Consider the following 17,628-nt stretch of genomic DNA (forward strand, 5'->3'; position numbering starts at 1 on the left):
GCCTGTGGTAATAGGGACCCAGAAAAATTCTTTTTGTCACAGGAGATTAAGCATCTTATCAGCCCAATAAAAGTCAAGGTAGAGCTCAGTCTGGAGAGCCTGATGGAATAATCTCATGGACCTGTCATTGTACATTGCCACTCTAAAGTTTTTTATATGATGCAGTGCTCACTGCCCCTCTCTCAACATCATACTTCCTCACTGAATTACTCTTGCTTCTTTCACTCTTTCAGTCAACCAGTATAATCACCTGTACCTAAAACCCTTTGTATTGTTCTTCATTACTATTTGCAGCATATAAAATTAGACACAAAATAATATAATGAAAACACAGCATATCACTTTAAACAATGCCTATATAGGCAACTTCAGAATTGCATCTGTATGTAGTCCAGACTTAGTATGTACTTACAGCCAAATGCATTGAAAAATCATGACATTATCTTACTCATAAGATAAAGACATCTACTTTAATACATTCTTTTTAATTCAGAATATCATGAGGGAAATGTGAATCACAGGAGGCCTTCTCATGAAAACACTAACAGAATCTTCCTATTCATATAAGCACCAACACAGTAAAGAATATTCAGTCACTTCTTTTACCTGTAGAAGTGAAAATGCATAGGTACTGTGTGAATCCTTAATTAACGCAAGAAAAGCCAATTATTTTTAGTACAAACTAATATATTTTATGCCAGTTTAAATTGTAAAATTGGAAGATGGCAAGAGTCGTCTTCACTTTGAAGTTTTACTCCTGTCTCCTGATCTACAATCATATCACTAGGTTTTACTATTCTTGTATATAGAAACTGGAGTATAAAGTGATGGAATGAAAGAGCATATCCAATTATCCACTAATTAATACTGTCCCTGAATAATCAATTGGGAAGTAGAAAGTACTTTGGTCTTATTGGAAAGTTTTACTCTTCTAGTCTCTGTTAATTATGGCTTCTAAGCTAGCTGTTTATCTTCAGATTTCTAACAATGTCATAAGACATTTAAACTAGGAAAATTAATGACACCACTGATCCCTTGAAAATTTTAGTGAATATTATTTGATCTTTCAAGGGTGAAAACTAGATTAGTCATCAGATTTCAGATGCAGGTTTCATCCTTTAGAAAAACAATAAAACTAAGAAAATAGAGAATACAAATAATCACTACCAGATAAACATCAACATTAGATTTGAAATGCAGAGTATAACATAAAGCACCAGTATCCTTAACCTCAGTGGTTACTCTTCAATACACTAAACCTACATTTTAGGCTGGAAATCTTTAATTCCTATTTTCCACAAGAAAATTTTTAAATGTAATTCCTTTAGGTCTGTCAAAATTACAGATGCAAAACCTTTCATCATCATAAGGAGTATAGATTGACAGATCTCTTGACAAAATTAGTTGGTGGATGGCTCCTAATTGGTTTGTCAACTTCAAATCATTGGTAATTTCAAACTTTAAAAACTTTGGGCTGATAGTTGGGGTGCCTGAGTTCTACTGTAAACTTGGCTGTTGACCCTCTATGTCACTTTGCTCAAGTTGCTTATCTTGTGCTTCAAGTGTCCTTTTTTTTTTAGATTTTCTTATTTTACATTTTAGATTTATTATTTTAGATTTTATTATTTAGTCGCATGCTCTACTGACTAGGCCAGCCAGGCACCCTTCAAGTGTCCTCACTTTAAATGGATAAAATAATACAGTCCTGTCCCATCTCACTATTATAACAAAAGTAAGATTATATGTGAACAAAGCATTTAAAGTTGTAAAGAATTTTTTAATAAAAAAGGCTATTATATAAGTATTTATAGTTTTCTAGTACTGTATCATCAGTGGACTCAAACGATCCAATGTTCATAGAGCTTCTTACACATCAAACAATCATGGAACAGTATGCTCATTGATTAAAAATAGATCAGTTTGATCCAGTTAGAAATTGGTTAAGGAAGGTGAGTATATTCTAATTCTTAATTCCAAATAAAGACAACAAAATAAATACATAATGCAGATGTGTTTGTACACAGAATGTTTCACATAGTTGCAGATACCAAGCTTTTTTTTTTTTTTTTTTTTAACAAATTCAACCAGCATTATCTTATTTGAATATAGCAGGACAAAATTGGTACTTCTTTCCATCCTGAAAAAAATCATGTAAAAACTACATAAAGAATGATAAACACATTATCTCATTTTTGGCAAAATTAGGAGACAAAACACAAAATTAGTAGAAAGGCTGCCCAAACAATAGAGATAGAGTAGGGGAACATGCTGTAGGCAGCAGAAAGAAAATTCCGCAGTTGTAGATGTCAGAAAGAACAAATTTCACTTCTTGAATGTGATGGGCACACCATAAAGTATAAATCCCTTATTTCTCTCAGTAGAAACAAGGTACATGGGCTGATAGTTGGGACTCTCCTGGATGTGGTTTGGTCCCAAAAAGTAGAGGGGGACAGTGACACATAAAAAATGATATAAACAAACTATATTTGTTAAAAGAAGTCTGTCTCTGTGGCTATGGGAGAAAAGGGGCTGTCTATGTGCATTGACTGGGGCAAAATAAAGGAGGAAAAAAAGAGGAAAATCTAATAGCCAAAAAGAATGTTCACACACACAAAACTGTTACTACAGAGCAGATGAAAATCATGCCAAATACTTCACCATTAATTAATGAAACTTATTTATGCAATCAACTCTAACTTGGATTTACAAAAAACAAAATTTTACTGTCTAGAAGGATAATAATGACTTAAACTAGTATAGTCACTCACCTCTGATTCACATTTTATTTTTTCTTCTTGTAGAAGACGTGCAAATTCTTCTTTCTGGTGTTCAAATTCTGATTTAAGAAATGTATGTTCATAGCGGAGTTTATTATATTCAGTTCTATACTTTTCCACTTCCTAAATTAAAAGATTGCAATTTATGACAGACAAGTTTATAAATGAAATTTGTACTTACTCCAAAAATCGCTTTTGCAAATATAATTTTAAAGTGCATTATATTGAAAGCCATTCTAAAAAGTAAAAAATAAGCTTAACATAAGTATAAATAAACCCTGAAAAAAAAATTTTATGACAAGAATCCTATATACAGAATCAGTACATTCTTAAGAAAGTGCCAATAAAGCAAATTATCATTCAATTAACCTTATTTCCTCACTGATTCTCATAATAATAAAAATGAATAGCACATCAACACTTTTGACCTCTGGGCTTAAAAAACTAATATTTAAGAATGTAGTACACCTTTCAAAACATAATTAATTTTTAAAAATTAACTCTACAGTAAAATAGAAAATAGCCTCCTGAAAGCCAGACAGGATGAATTCAAAGTAGATAAAAGATTATTTGAATATTTAGTACAATAACTTAAGGTTCAATCAAATAGTACAATGATAGGAGCGCCTGGGTGGCTCAGTTGGTTAAAGATCTGACTCTTGATTTTGGCTCAAGTCATGATCTCAGGTTGTGAGATCAAGCCCCTTGGAGGGACCCACACTGGGTGTAGGCCTGCTTAAGGTTCCCTTTCCTTTTATCCCTCCCTGCTCATACACATATGCTCACTCATGCCTAAAAATAACAATAATAAATTATATATAGATACAATATGTGTTATATATAATATTACAATGATAGTTCAACACACCAGTCTAAAGAATATAGGTAGTACCAACCTTTCTAACCAGGAATACATGCAACTCTCTGGTATGCTTCCAATTCTGCTTACTAACACTACAAAAGTTGCCAGTATTCTAAATTCAGTAACAACTCAGGCAATAGAGAAGACGAAGGAGATACTATTTCAACATTCATCAGGTAATTAAGTAATAAGAATGCCTCCTAAAATACTCAGATCACTGTAAGTCTTTAGCTGAAAGATTTCTCTAAGCCAGTTTACAAGCCAAGAAAATGGGTTTCATGATTTTATTAGAAACATACTTTTTTTTAAGGTTTTACTTAACTTGATTGCCTATTTTAAGTCTAAGTGGCTTTGTTTACATCCCAAAATTAAGTCTCCTCTCAACCGTAATGCTTTGGTTATCCACCAGGAGGATATTCAAAAGACAACTTTATCAGGCCAATAAGCCATTTATAAAAGCAGATTCTACAACTGTTTCTGTGCAATGCAGCATCACTAAACTACAGCTTTCCAAACGGATTCATCTGGAAGGGGACAATATTCATTTGTTATGTATAAGTCCTGGTCTATTTGTTAAATAAGGTTGCATATATAAGTTGTCAAGCATAGTACTTAATATACGTCATCTTTTCCTATTCCATTGATTAAACATTTAGTCATATTATACCAATATCTCATAAAAGGAAGGAAACCTTTCAATCTAAAGGAAAACTGTAACAAATTTTTATTTTTATGAGGTTGCATGAAATATACTCTTTCATTCCACAAATATTAATTGAGCACCTACTGTATGCTAGGAACCATTCTAGGAACTTGGAATATACAATGAACCAAACAGATAAAGGTTCCTTCTCTCATGCAACTTACATTCTAGAGATGGTAGTATAGAAAATATAAATATTATACATCATATGAGAACATGATTAGTACTAGAGAAAAATAAAAAGTAGAGCAGGGTAAATGGGGATCCAAAGGTCTAAGAAGTGATGGGAAAGGCAGAAAGAAAATTAAATGGAAATACTAGTCAAAGCTGGCCTCATTGAGAAAGTGACATTTCAATAAAGACTTAAAAGAGAGGAGGAAGTTGGCCAAGAGATATCTGGAAGGACACTGTTCATGTCACAAGTAAGAGCTAACACAAAGATTCTTGATTTGCTCCATTTCTGGAGTGCCAAAGAAACATCAAAGAAGCCAAAGTGGATGGAGGAAAGGAAGTCGGACAGATTATGGGACCTCATCTTGTGCAGTCCTAAAAGTAAGGATTCTTGAGTTAGAAGAGGTGCTACTGCAAGGCTTCTAAGAAGGGGGATAATGGTTTTAATCAGTCACATAAAGACAAATGCACAGTTCCTTCCATATAAATTACTTACTTCATCCAGATTCCTAAAACGTTCCCTCATTGGAGTTTCTAATTCTTGTTGTATCTGGGCTCGTAACAGTTCCAACTTTTGTGGAGTTAACACCTAATATGTAGAGAAATATAAAACAATTCTAAATATGAAATCACAAATACTAAAATCAAGAATTCACCAAGTTTCAACACCTAAATAAAACAAGAAAATTCAATTCATAGAAATTATGCAATATACTTAACTTTACAGTAATCACTACATAAATAGAACCATTATTTGAAACAATACTTTAAGATCACAATTTCAGGGCGTCAGAGATGTCAAAAATCCCATTAACATGAGGTAAAGATACTCCCTATTATTACTATGACTGTTGAGAATAACTATGTTGGCAGCCTAGGTTACCATGCATGATACAACAGCTAACTATTTTCTAAAGCAATTAAAATAAAGGTGTAATAATTTGGTATATCACAGAGAATTCTTAAGACTTTTTTTTTTAAGTTTATTTCTTTTTGAGAGACAGAGAGTGAGTGGGGGAGGGACAGAGAGAGAGGGAGACACAGAATCCAAAGCAGGTTCCAGGCTCTGAGCTGTCAGCACAGGGCTCAAACCCACAAACCAGGAGATCATGACCTGAGCCAATGTTGGACACTTAACCAACTGAGCCACCTAGACGACCCTCTTCAGATTTTTTTTTTTTTAATTTTAATTTTTATTTCTTATCTTCAGACTTCTTATTTTCAATCAGAAAAGGCTGATTTTTACTCTGGCCACCAAAACAAGGTTCCTCCCTATTATAGCTCTCTGATAGAACTCAGATTTTAGGAAGTAATTACGTATTTAAGTAAGCTCTGTAAGGGCAAACACAATCTCTATTCACCATGGTGTATTTCCAACACCACACACTACTGCCTGGCACATAGGATCACTCAATTATTATTTCTTGAAAGAATGAACGAATACTGGTTATAAAACAAAAACCTAGTTTATATTTACATTAATCTCTGAAAATGAAGAATACTACTCAGTTTAATTCATTCATTTATTCATCAATATTCCACACAGCCCAGAAACTTTCCAGAATATTTACTATACATAGTATTCTGCAATATATTATATAATCTACATAACATGCTGTTCTAAATACCTTACATGCATTTACCAATTTATTTAAACCTTGCAATGATCCTCAATGTAGCTATATTATCATCCTTTTTTTACAGAAACTGAAGTATACACAGAGCCTAACTTTCTAAAGATCACAAAAACTCACAGGAAACATTTCTAACTCTGTAAGAAGCTCAAACTCTCATATGAAAAATAACTTATGCATACAAATAACTACAAAATTAACCAACATAAGCTCATCAAACAGGTAAAAAGAGAAGATTTTATGTATAGAAATAGTGGTGCATCAAAGGAATAGGAAAACTAAAGCTTCAATAGAACACAAAAACTAAGAATGGATAACATTTTAAATTCCTTGGGGAGAAAAATGATCCTCAAAGTTAAGCTAAAGGCATTTTGAATTGAACCACACTAAGCACCATAGACAATTTAGAATCCTGGATCCCTGTGCACTAATACTCTCTAGATACTGTGATGATCAGGGCCATGTTGAAACATTTCCAAATGCCACCTAGCAGAGCTGCACCCTGGCTAGGAACAAAAGGGAAGGGTACAGAGTAGAAAATTCCTAGGTATGAGGTTTACACTCTTATAATTTACTCAGTATTCAGTAGTACTTTTTAAAAAAAAAAAGTTTTTTACTTAAAATGAATATAATTACATAAATAAAATAATTGAAACAAAAAATATTAAAAACCTAAGTCTTTTTTACTTCAGTCATCCAGTTTCCCTCTTAAGAAGCTATCATTGCTAGGGGCGCCTGGGTGGCTCAGTCGGTTAAGCGTCCGACTTCAGCCCAGGTCACAGTCTCATGGTCCGTGAGTTCGAGCCCCGCATCGGGCTCTGGGCTGACAGCTCAGATCCTGGAGCCTGCTTCAGATTCTGTGTCTCCCTCTTTCTCTCTGCTCCTCCCCCGTTCATGCTCTGTCTCTCTCTGTCTCAAAAATAAATAAACATTAAAAAAAAAAAAAAAGCTATCATTGCTAACTTTTATGTATTCTTCTTGAAATAATATACAAATATATACACACACACAACTTTTAATTTTTACATAAAGAAAGGCATGCTATACATATGTCTCTGTGCCTTGGTTATTCACTGAAGGTATTCAAGCTTAAGAATGGCATCACCATATCTACATTTTAGGAAGAAGCAAAATGGATCAAAACCTTTGGCAGGAGAAAACTGGTGACTATGGGGGGAAAACAATTTCAGTGAATGGAGTTGGGAAACCAGATAGAAAGCTCTTGTTACAATCTGGTTTATGATGTCAAGAGTCTGGGTAATAGCATCAGGAGTCCAATCTGAGAAGAGGTGGTAATTAAAAGGAACAGAGTAATAATAGATAAGCCTCATTTGATTCCTGTTTCAAAAAAACCAACTTTAAGCAAGCAAAACTGTGGGAAAATGAGGGAAATGTCAACAAAGATGCAATATAAAAAAGAATTAAGGAATAAGTACTTTTAGGTATGATAATGGCATTATGACTATGCTTTTAAAGGAGAGATTGCCTTGGGATGTAATAAAGATACATACCAAAATATTTTGAGTTGAGATAATATGATTTGTGTCAAAATAATCCAGAGTGGTTCAAGGACAGAGCAGGGATGTCAGAAGATAAAACAAGACTGGTTGAGAGATGGTAATTATTGAAATTATGATGGTGGGTGATGGGTATGTGAGGATGCAATACAACCACCCTCCCTACCTCAGGGCTTGTTTGAGACTTCTGTAATTAAAGGTTAATTAGAAATAAAAGTGCTTCCACTTCCAACAGATGGCATAAAAGAAATCAGATTTATTCTCCTGCTAGAATAAAAGAAGAGACAAAAATCCGTTTTCAAGACAATGGGCCTAATAAAGCAACAGAGATCTCTGAGAGACAAACAACAAAGAAAGTAAGCTTTGAGAATGCTGCCAGGCCACAGGAAGAGATATCCAGGCGATGTCTGATGGACTCTCTGACCTAAGCAAATGGAACTGAGAATCCAGAAGGAGCAGTGTGGCAAGAGTCACAAGACAGGGTACCAGAAAAGAGGGTGGCACACAAAATTATGAAGACCTGCAAAAGGTCCCTGTTGACTCATTCAGTAGAGTACCCCAATCAGCACATGCATGTATAGAAAATATTTAATTAAAGCCAGGAAAAGAACGATCTGAAAGAATTAGATGGATAAGTAATCTGAACTCACACAGAGGTATGAATAGTTGTTTTTCCCAAAAGTCAGGCTGAAAAACTTCATTTCACTGAGAAATGAGTACTGAGAAGGTTCTCAGTATTGACAAATAAGGAGCACTAAACATTAACCTGCTCTCAACCAATCTTAAAAGCAAGACTCAGAAAGATGAGAAAGATGAAACTGCTTCCAAGTAACTGTGTCCCAGAACAAAGCTCAAGAGTATTTACCAGAATACAAAACCATCTAGTATTCAAAATAAAATTAACAATGTCTAGCATCCAAAAGAATTTATCAGACATGCAAAGAAGCAGGAAAATATTACCCACAATAAACAAGAAAATCAACCAACCAAAACCAACTCAGAAGTGATACAGATTTGAGAATTAGCAAAGACATTAAAAGTTATTATAATTGAATTCCATATGTTCAAAAAGCTAGAGAAAATATTGAACATGTTAAGTAGATATAAGGAAGGTATGAAAAAGATCAAAATTGGACTTCAGATTAAAAACTACAATTTCTGAAATGAAAATACACCATACAGGATTAATGGCTGCTTAACACTGCAGAAGAAAAGAGATCAGTGAACTTGAAGACATGACAACAGAATCTATTCAAAATGCAACAAGGAGACAAAAAAGATTGAAAATAAATGAACTGAGAGTGAACTATGGTAGAACTTTAAGTAGCCTAATAATGGGATCACCAAGGAGATCAAAGAAGGCAGAAAAAACTTTTTTCTGAAGTAAAGTACAACAATTTTCTATATGTGATAAAAACTGTAAGCCCATAGACCAAAGAAGCTCAATAAATCCTAAGTACCAGAAAGATGAAGTACAAGGCATGTCAATCAAATTGCCAATATCAGCAATAAAGAGGAGGGCCTGGCTGGCTCAGTCAGTAGAGCATGCAACTCTTAAAATCAGAGTCGTGCTTCAAGCCCCACATTGGGTGTGGAGCCTACTTAAAAAAATAAATTCAGCAAAAAAGAGAAAATCTTAAGAGCAGCCAAGAAAAAAAAGACTCACTGCATACACAGAACAAAGATAAGAATGACAGCAAATTTCTTATGTGAAAAAATATCTGTGAAAAGAGAGAGCAATACCTTTAAAGTACTAGGGAGACAGTCAACCTAGAAATCAATACTCAGCAAAAATACCTTTAAAATCAATTATTTTTTGATATATGAGCTGAAAAAAATTCTCACCAATAGATCTGTACTATAAGAAACGTTAAAGAAAATCTTTAAGAAAGTAGCAAAATAATACAAATGGAAATATGGATCTACACAAAAGAGAAAAGAACACCGAAGTTGGTAACTTGGTAACTACACAAGAGTCTTATGATCTACAAGCTCTCTGATAAAAGTCTCTGTAAGATTTTTTTTTTTATCTCTTAAGAATCTTCTAAAAAACAAGCACACACACTAAAAAAAAAAAAAAAAAATCTATCCTCCTCCCTCCCCCCACGAAAACACACATAGAGTTAGAGAGTTTTCCCCATGCTATTTTAGGAGGAAAGTATGCTGTGTCTTAGACTTCTAATGGAATACTGCCACCACTTGTCTCAAAAGAAATTTAACAAAAATGTGTCATTACCTATATTAAATCTGTATTATACCAACACTTGTTATGTTGATAAAAAACAGACCAATTATTTTCTAAAGAATGTTTTAACTTAAGAAGGCAAATATTGCTGTGCCAGAGGTTCTTAACAAGTTAATGACAAACTGAATAATGAATTTTGCTGAGTTTCCTAGTGGCCAAATAAAATGGGAAAAAACTGGCTTATAAAGTTTCAATTGCCTGGCAGCATAAAGAAATCACATACATTTCTGGTAAAGTAACTTTTAAAATTTGTATCAGAAAATATATCAAATAACTCATATTAAAAAAAAAAGGTTTGGCTAACATGGTACATAACAGTAACAATAGCTAACATGTTCTAACTACTTATTATATCAAAGCACTGTACCAACACTTCCTATGCATTGTCTCATTTCATCTTTACAATCATCCTAAAAGTCCGACACTATTACTATTCCCATTCACTACAACTACACCAATGAGACAGAAATATTCTGACTGTCTTTTCTATCACTTTTCTATAAAAGCCAAAGGGGTATTAAATCTTAACTCAGAAAAGGCATTCTGCAGGTAGACAAGATAATACATGTTTATTCTGAAAATCACCTTTCATACACATTTATTAAAATATTTCTTGCTGATTCTACTTTGTTGAATTGACTTTATTCAACCCACAATTTGTACAAATTGCAAACATCCATAAAGCAAACAGCTACATTGCTTCAACATGTGTATATAAATATATAGAGAGATCTTTCTTTAGCTTATTTTTGCCAGATACATATCATATAGAAACCAGTTATGTTTATCTTGAAAAACAGAAACTTTACCAGATAAATTATATTTGCCAATGAACATCTGGGAAGTTATCACATGGAGAAATGTCCTAAGTTATTTTGTGTAGATCCAAGGAATAGCACAAGAACCAACAGAGAGACCACAGGGAGGATGATTTCATTTCAACATGAGCGGGAAAATATTTAACACACTCCAATCCATAAATGGAACTGGATCACTTTAAACATTCACTGGGTTCTCTTGCACTGAAAGCAATGAAGCAGAGAATAAAAATCCCTGTGTCACAAATGTTCTAAAAAGGAATTCTGCTTTGGATAGTGTGTCAGTTTCCTAGAGCTACCATAACAAAATACCACAAACTAGGTATCTTAAAACAACAGAAATTTATTGTCTCACAGGCTAGAAGTCCAAAATCAAGGTGCCAGCAAGGCCACACTCCCTCTGAAAACTGTAGGGAAGGATCCTTCTTTGCATCACTCTAGCTCCTGGTGGAGTGCTGGTGATCCTGGCCATTCCTTGGCAGTTGCAGCACTTGGATCTCTGCTTCTGTCACTATAGGATTATTCTCCCCACCTCCCCCGCTGCCCTCACCCATGTTTCTGTCTTTGTGTCTGTTCTCTACTTCTTCTAAAGACACCAGTCATACTGGATTAAGGACCCATCATCCTTCAGTATGACCTCACCTTAACTAATTACATCTGCAAAGACTCTATTTTCAAACAAGGTCACATTCTGAGGTACCGAGCATTAGAAATTCAACATACCTTTTTGGCAGACACAATTTAACTCATGACAGACAGGAACAAATGAGAGAATTATCTAAGATGCTTAAGCTTTAGGTACATATGAGAGAAGAACATTGTATTATATATGAACAGAACATTTCCAATTCATTCATTTGTTCTATTTACTCATGTCATTCATTTGACAAATATTTGCTACTATAAAATATATAAATACAAATATAAATATACTTGAGCACTGGAGACACACTGAAAAAAGCTCCTGCCCTACGGAGGCTGCATTCAAATAGAGAAAAATGGCCATCATTTATGAGTATCTATCTATTCTGTCAGACATTGTACTAAAAATCTACATGTTATCTCATTAGTCTTCACAACAACCTGTTTAGTTAACAACTTTTACCCTCTTTACATGACAAAACGAAGGCATAAAAACCACTGTTTGTTGAAGGCCATCATCTCATTGGTGAATTGACCCATTTTTGGTTATAAAAATGACCTTTTTATCTTAAGTGACACTCTTTTTGTCTAGAAGTCTATTTTTTCCGATACTAATATAAACACTCCAGTCTTCTTAAGCTTATTGTTTGTATGCACTTGGTACAAACAGCGTGTCTAGAAGTTACTCTGAAGAAACAGAGTAATTATATCTGCAATGCCTAAAGAATACTTTGAATTCCTTGGGTTCAGTGCTCACTGATTCTCATTTACGTAGGTCTCTGACTATTGCAAAACAAATTAATCCACCAATTCTATAGGCTTGAATTACATTTCCCTACTCAACTCCTATTTCTGAGGTTTTTATTTGTTTAAATGTCCCAAATATACCTAGGAATGAAACAGCACAGGAGAGGCTCCAACCCAAGCTTAATGGTGGTGTTTCCAACAACGGAAGATTTCAAGACACTGAATGACCAACTTTTAACACTGCTGTCAAAGAAATCCATGAATTGGGTGATAACGCCATACTTACTAGATGAAAGGTAGCTTTTTACTCTATCAACTTACAATCCCAGTATTAAAAATACCTCATTATTTGTACCAAGCACTTGATAAGCAGAAATACACAGTTGGTGTCACTTAGAGATTAAATGAATACAGGAGAATTATCACTGCTAATATCTACTAATTTGAAATTTATGGTAAGTTTGACTGGTGCTATAGTTAAGTTTGGCTCTGGTCTATTTTCTAGGCAAATGAGAAATGAAACTATAATCAGTACTTCAGTATCAACTATTTTTTGCTTTAGAAACACCATTCACCTTCCATTACGCACATAAATTATGTGTCCATATTGTTTTCATAGTCTTTCAAGTGGCCCCTTAAAAATAACTATCAGTCTTGTGAACTATACCTCAATAATAAAAATAATTTTTAATAAAAAATAAAACCTCAAAAAAACCTATCAGTCTTTTTTAAGCTCAGTTTCAGTCATAATACTTAAAGGAAAATTAGTAAAACTTTAAAAAATACTCTTTAACTCTGAATATTTATCAATTCAAACCAGCCTTTCCCCTAATTATTCTGAATAGCACAATACCTAAATCAGAACAGATAATTTAATACAAATTTGCATAAAATAACAGCTTCATGGTTAAACCCTATGTGGTAGCTAACATTCTAGAATAGATGAAAGAATATTAAATTATACCACCTGGAAATACAGCAAAATACTCATTAAGAATACAGGCAGAACTCACCAAATTTACCAGTATCTGACTACTTTTGTACCATAGGCACAAAGGGCAGGCTTCCCCAAGATGGGCCAGTTGGCATGAAGATTATTCAGGAAAAGCTCTTTACTTCTCCCTCAACTGCCTAAATTTAATTGGAAAGGAGAACCTATACCAAGAGGAGAGCTATTAACAGAGGTCCTCTGTTAATAAATTTGACCACTTAACAGGGCAACCTTTGTCTTCCAAACATCTCCCCTCACCATCCTGATAATGATCTTCTTTCCCCTGTATCCCCAGACTTTATGGGTCTCCCTAGCTCAGGATGTCACATAAGCATCCTGTTGCCTGCCTTTGGAATTCTGTGTGTGTGGATTCTGAATACTTACCAAACTAAATTTGATTTTCTTTTGTTAATTTGTCTCATATCCATTTGATTCTTAGTCCAGCTTAGAAATACTTTGAGGTGCAGAGGAAATTTCTTCCCAATAGTACTCACTGAAATGTATCTTCTTACCTGCAGTTTCATTTCTTCTAAGTCTTTAGTTTTCTCTACTAATTCCCCTCGTAGCTCTTCAAGCAGCAGCTGAAATTTTTCCTGGTGAGTTTGCTTTTCATTTAATAGGCGCTTGAGTTCATTTTGTGACTTTATGTACTCATCTTGCAACCTGATTTAAAAAAAAAAAAACTCAATTTTAAGGATATCCTTTACTTTCTAATGACCTTACTTTATGTAAAATCAACCAACACTACAGAACAAGACCTTATTCCATTAAATTCACAAACATCTTTTCTTTATAGAGTTTCACTTAATTATTAACACTGTAGTTTATAAATATAATTTTACTTAAGGGGCGCCTGGTGGCTCAGTTGGTTAAGCATCTGACTCTTGATTTCAGCTCAGGATATGATCTCACGGTTCATGGGTATGAACTTCGTGTCATGCTCTGCACTAACAGTGTGGAGCCTGCTTGGGATTCTCTCTTCCCTCTCTCTGCCCTCCCCCCACCCTCTCTCTTTCAAAATAAATACAATTTTACTTGAGGAGGAAAAACACACTTAGCCACCTAGATACATTTAATTTTCTAGGTCTTGCTACTTTCAAAGCAAGACTTTTATCAACTCAAAAAACACTTGAGATCATGGTTAGTTTTGAATTAACTAATTTTAAAGTGAAAATTTTACTATTAAAAAGTTTTAAAACTATATACTGTAACAAAAATATACTGTATGTTCCAGAACAAATTCAGACAAAAAAATATTTAATAAGGCCTCTCACCTCCAAATTTAAGCAATTTACCTTGTGTGTTCGGCTTTAAGAGTCTGATAGTTAGTTTTATGATGTTCACATCGTAACCTTTCATCAATTAACATTTTTTGCACCTCAGACTGAGAACATGTCAGCCCACTGTCTCCACCAGGAGGAAATGTGGTGGGAAAAGTGTCCATACTGTTAAGTGAGCAAATCACCATGTAAAAGTAAGTTCTGGCTTCCTTATTGTCTTAGTTTTCTTTTCAAGAGTATTTTCCACTTCCTTCTTGCTAAGACAGACACTCAGGATACCAAATTATACCTGCACAGAGAAATGAACTTGGTTAGTGATGAGTTAAACTCTTTCAGTGTTACAGTCTTTTTATCATTTCTTGTTATTCAACAATCATTTCTATAACAAAGCCCAATTTTCAGATTTCTAATTGTTCATAAAACAAAAAGAACAAAGTTGAATCATACCTTAACAAATTTTCTTTACTTCCACACCAAGCTTATGTGACCATCAATTTCACATCTTCAAGTACTGACCTAACTAGAACTACCAACTTTTCCAGTTTAGGTCCTCTTGGATTCACAAACCACAGATAGTTCCTGAAGCTACTGGGGTAAACTTGAAAGAAAGATCCTAGTACAAAATCCACACTGTGAAATCAGGGGAAAAACCATCTGTAACTTGACAAATGGCTAGAGAAAATTATAATGTTCACAAAGATGACCTTCAACAAGTAACTATGTCTGTGATTAATCCTACAAAGGGTCTTTTATTTGACACAAGGTGAGCTGTACTCATGCTATTGACTCAGAAGAGAAATCAGTCCACACATAAATGTTGATCACCTATGTGTTTGCGCTGTTCTATGAACAGGAAACTAAATCACCCCAGCTATCCCCAAAAGCACTGATCCAGGATTATGAAAGTAACTAAATGTTTGTCTAGAAGTAAAAAATAAGGACAAAGTGTTCTTATTGTAAATAATTAAAAATGAAAGTTTTAATCAAAACAATTCTGCCCCCTTTAGCTTTCTTAATCTTTGTCAAGACTATTTTATCTTTCCCTAATAGCATCTCCACTGGTCATGGGTTATCATGAAATACCTTTTCTTTCTACAAGAAAAGATCTTTAGCATACACAAACCAATGGCAAATTACTCAGTCTCTCTTGTATTATACCATTTCTGCTAAATTAATGTGATGTCTGCATATTACCTAAGATGACTTTTAAACTAAAATAAAGTTACTTTGGTTTCTTGTCAAATCACATTTTAACAGAAGGAAAGAAGTCCTTCAAGAAAACTTCACATATTATTCATGTTAAATGTGCAACAGTGCACTGTTTGTAGCAGCTGCCACAGTATTATCCTGTCAAAAGTATACATGTGTCAGGGAATTAACTAACTGGATCATAAAACTGGCACATAATTTTGAGTCTGCTTTTTGATCCAAATTAATTTTTAAGAGATAGAAACATGCAATGTTAACTTATCTCATACTTTCTAATGATACCACCAAAAGGCATTATAAGGCTTTAATTTTAATTAGCTAAAAGCTTAAACTACATAAGAAAAAACCAACAGCTACCCTTTAGTCCCACTACTAGTGAAACAAAGATTTCCAAGATAAAATGAATAATTTTATTTTCTATTCTAGTTGACAGCAAATATTCTAACTCCTACGTTAAAATGGAAGTTAAGGGTGGTTCAGTCAGTTGAGCGTCCGACTCTTGATTCCAGCTCAGGTCATGATCTCATGGTTCATAGGTTCGTGCCCGACGTCAGGCTCTGTGCTGACAATGCTGAGCCTGCTTGGAATTCTCTCTCCCACTCCCTCTGCCCCTCCCCCCCCCCCACGTGCACATGCATGCCTACCTTCTCTCTCTCAAAATAAATAAACTTAAAAAAAATAAAATAAAATGGAAGTTAAGTCCCCATAGAAATAAAATTCAATAAGACCTGGATATTTTAGGAAAATAGAGTTAATGATTTAAATTCTTCCCTTCTGGCAGTAAAATCTACTACAAGTAGTTTTCAGGACTTCATTAATTGCAGGATATCCATTTCTTTTTTTTTTTTTTTTTTTTTTTTTTAACATTTATTTATTTTTGAGACAGAGAGAGACAGAGCATGAACGGGGGGAGGGCCAGAGAGAGAGAGACACACAGAATCTGAAGCAGGCTCCAGGCTCTGAGCTGAGCTGTCAGCACAGAGCCTGATGCAGGGCTCGAACTCACGGACCATGAGATCGTGACCTGAGCGAAGTTGGACGCTCAACCGACTGAGCCACCCAGGCGCCCCCTTTTTTTTTTTTTTTAATTTTTTTTTTTCAGGATATCCGTTTCTTAATCAGCACAACCATTACCTTGTTAACCTTAAAAAACAAAAATTAAAACAAAACAAAACAAAAAGCAGTGTTTCTTCTTCTAGCTGGTATAGTAAAGTAGCATCCAGGTACAAGGTCAAGTCCATCTCTTCCTGTTGGGTCTACAATTGGTAGGGAATGAGAGCTCCCCTTGCTGAACCTCCCAACCTCATTTTAATGAGGTTTCCCATTATTAGTTTTCATAACCTCATCTCCAAATCTAGTTCTGTTGCAAATGTACCTGTATTGCCCTCTGGTATTTTCTTGACTCAAAGTTATGAACTCCTGGGTTTCATCTGCCAATAGTCTTTTTCAGACTTTTCTCCTCTGTTAATTTCAGAATCACAGAAAACTATCTGCTTATTTGCCAAGTCTTACCAAGGTCAGAATGAATTTTTTATCTGTTTTTGGGTATTTTGCAGATATATTGTCCTCCAGTTCAGCAGTAATCAATTTATCAATGAAAATCTTGGAAAATATAGTTATGGTAGTCCTCCAAGAAGATATCTAGTAACATAGACAGAAAGGCCTCATAAAACAGAAGTCTTTCTCTGAACTTCAAAAGTGGTTCCACAGTTCTATATTCAAGCTTACAAAGAAACAACTTCTAAATTTCATGCTAATTATATAAGGAGGCTTTTAGCAAAAAACAAAAATCCCAATTAGCTAAACACTGTGGGAAGTGTTTTACCAATCTCTTATACCAAGAAATCTGAAGATAGCCTTCACTTCCAGTAATAAAGGACTAGGTAATTTAGATCATGCTTCCTGCCTAGGACAAGAAAATCTGGACATATGTTTTAAAAATCTGCTTGAAGACACTGGAAAACTAACGACAGAATAAATATTTACTGAAATGGGAACAAGGGAAGATGAGAACACAGAAAGAGGAGACTGG

The 17,628-nt window shown here is 34.4% G+C and overlaps 1 protein-coding gene across 8 annotated transcripts in view; it reads right to left on the reverse strand.

Moving 5' to 3' along the window:
* CEP83 (centrosomal protein 83) overlaps window positions 1–17,628 on the reverse strand; it is a 122,653-nt gene that overhangs the window by 70,449 nt on the left and 34,576 nt on the right. For 6 of the 8 annotated variants that reach the window (XM_045467021.1, XM_045467022.1, XM_045467024.1 and 3 more), the window contains 4 exons: window positions 14,403–14,676; window positions 13,620–13,770; window positions 5,010–5,102; window positions 2,769–2,900 (listed from right to left, as the gene is read on the reverse strand). In XM_045467021.1, the coding sequence (XP_045322977.1) occupies window positions 2,769–2,900; window positions 5,010–5,102; window positions 13,620–13,770; window positions 14,403–14,575 (549 nt within the window). In that variant the 5' untranslated portion in view covers window positions 14,576–14,676. Of the gene's footprint in view, window positions 1–2,768; window positions 2,901–5,009; window positions 5,103–13,619; window positions 13,771–14,381; window positions 14,677–17,108; window positions 17,238–17,628 lie in introns of those variants that run through there. The other 2 variants (XM_045467018.1, XM_045467026.1) reach the window with 2 other exon arrangements.

This window comes from Leopardus geoffroyi, chromosome B4, assembly GCF_018350155.1.
Source record: "Leopardus geoffroyi isolate Oge1 chromosome B4, O.geoffroyi_Oge1_pat1.0, whole genome shotgun sequence".
In the NCBI taxonomy this organism is placed as follows: domain Eukaryota; kingdom Metazoa; phylum Chordata; class Mammalia; order Carnivora; family Felidae; genus Leopardus; species Leopardus geoffroyi.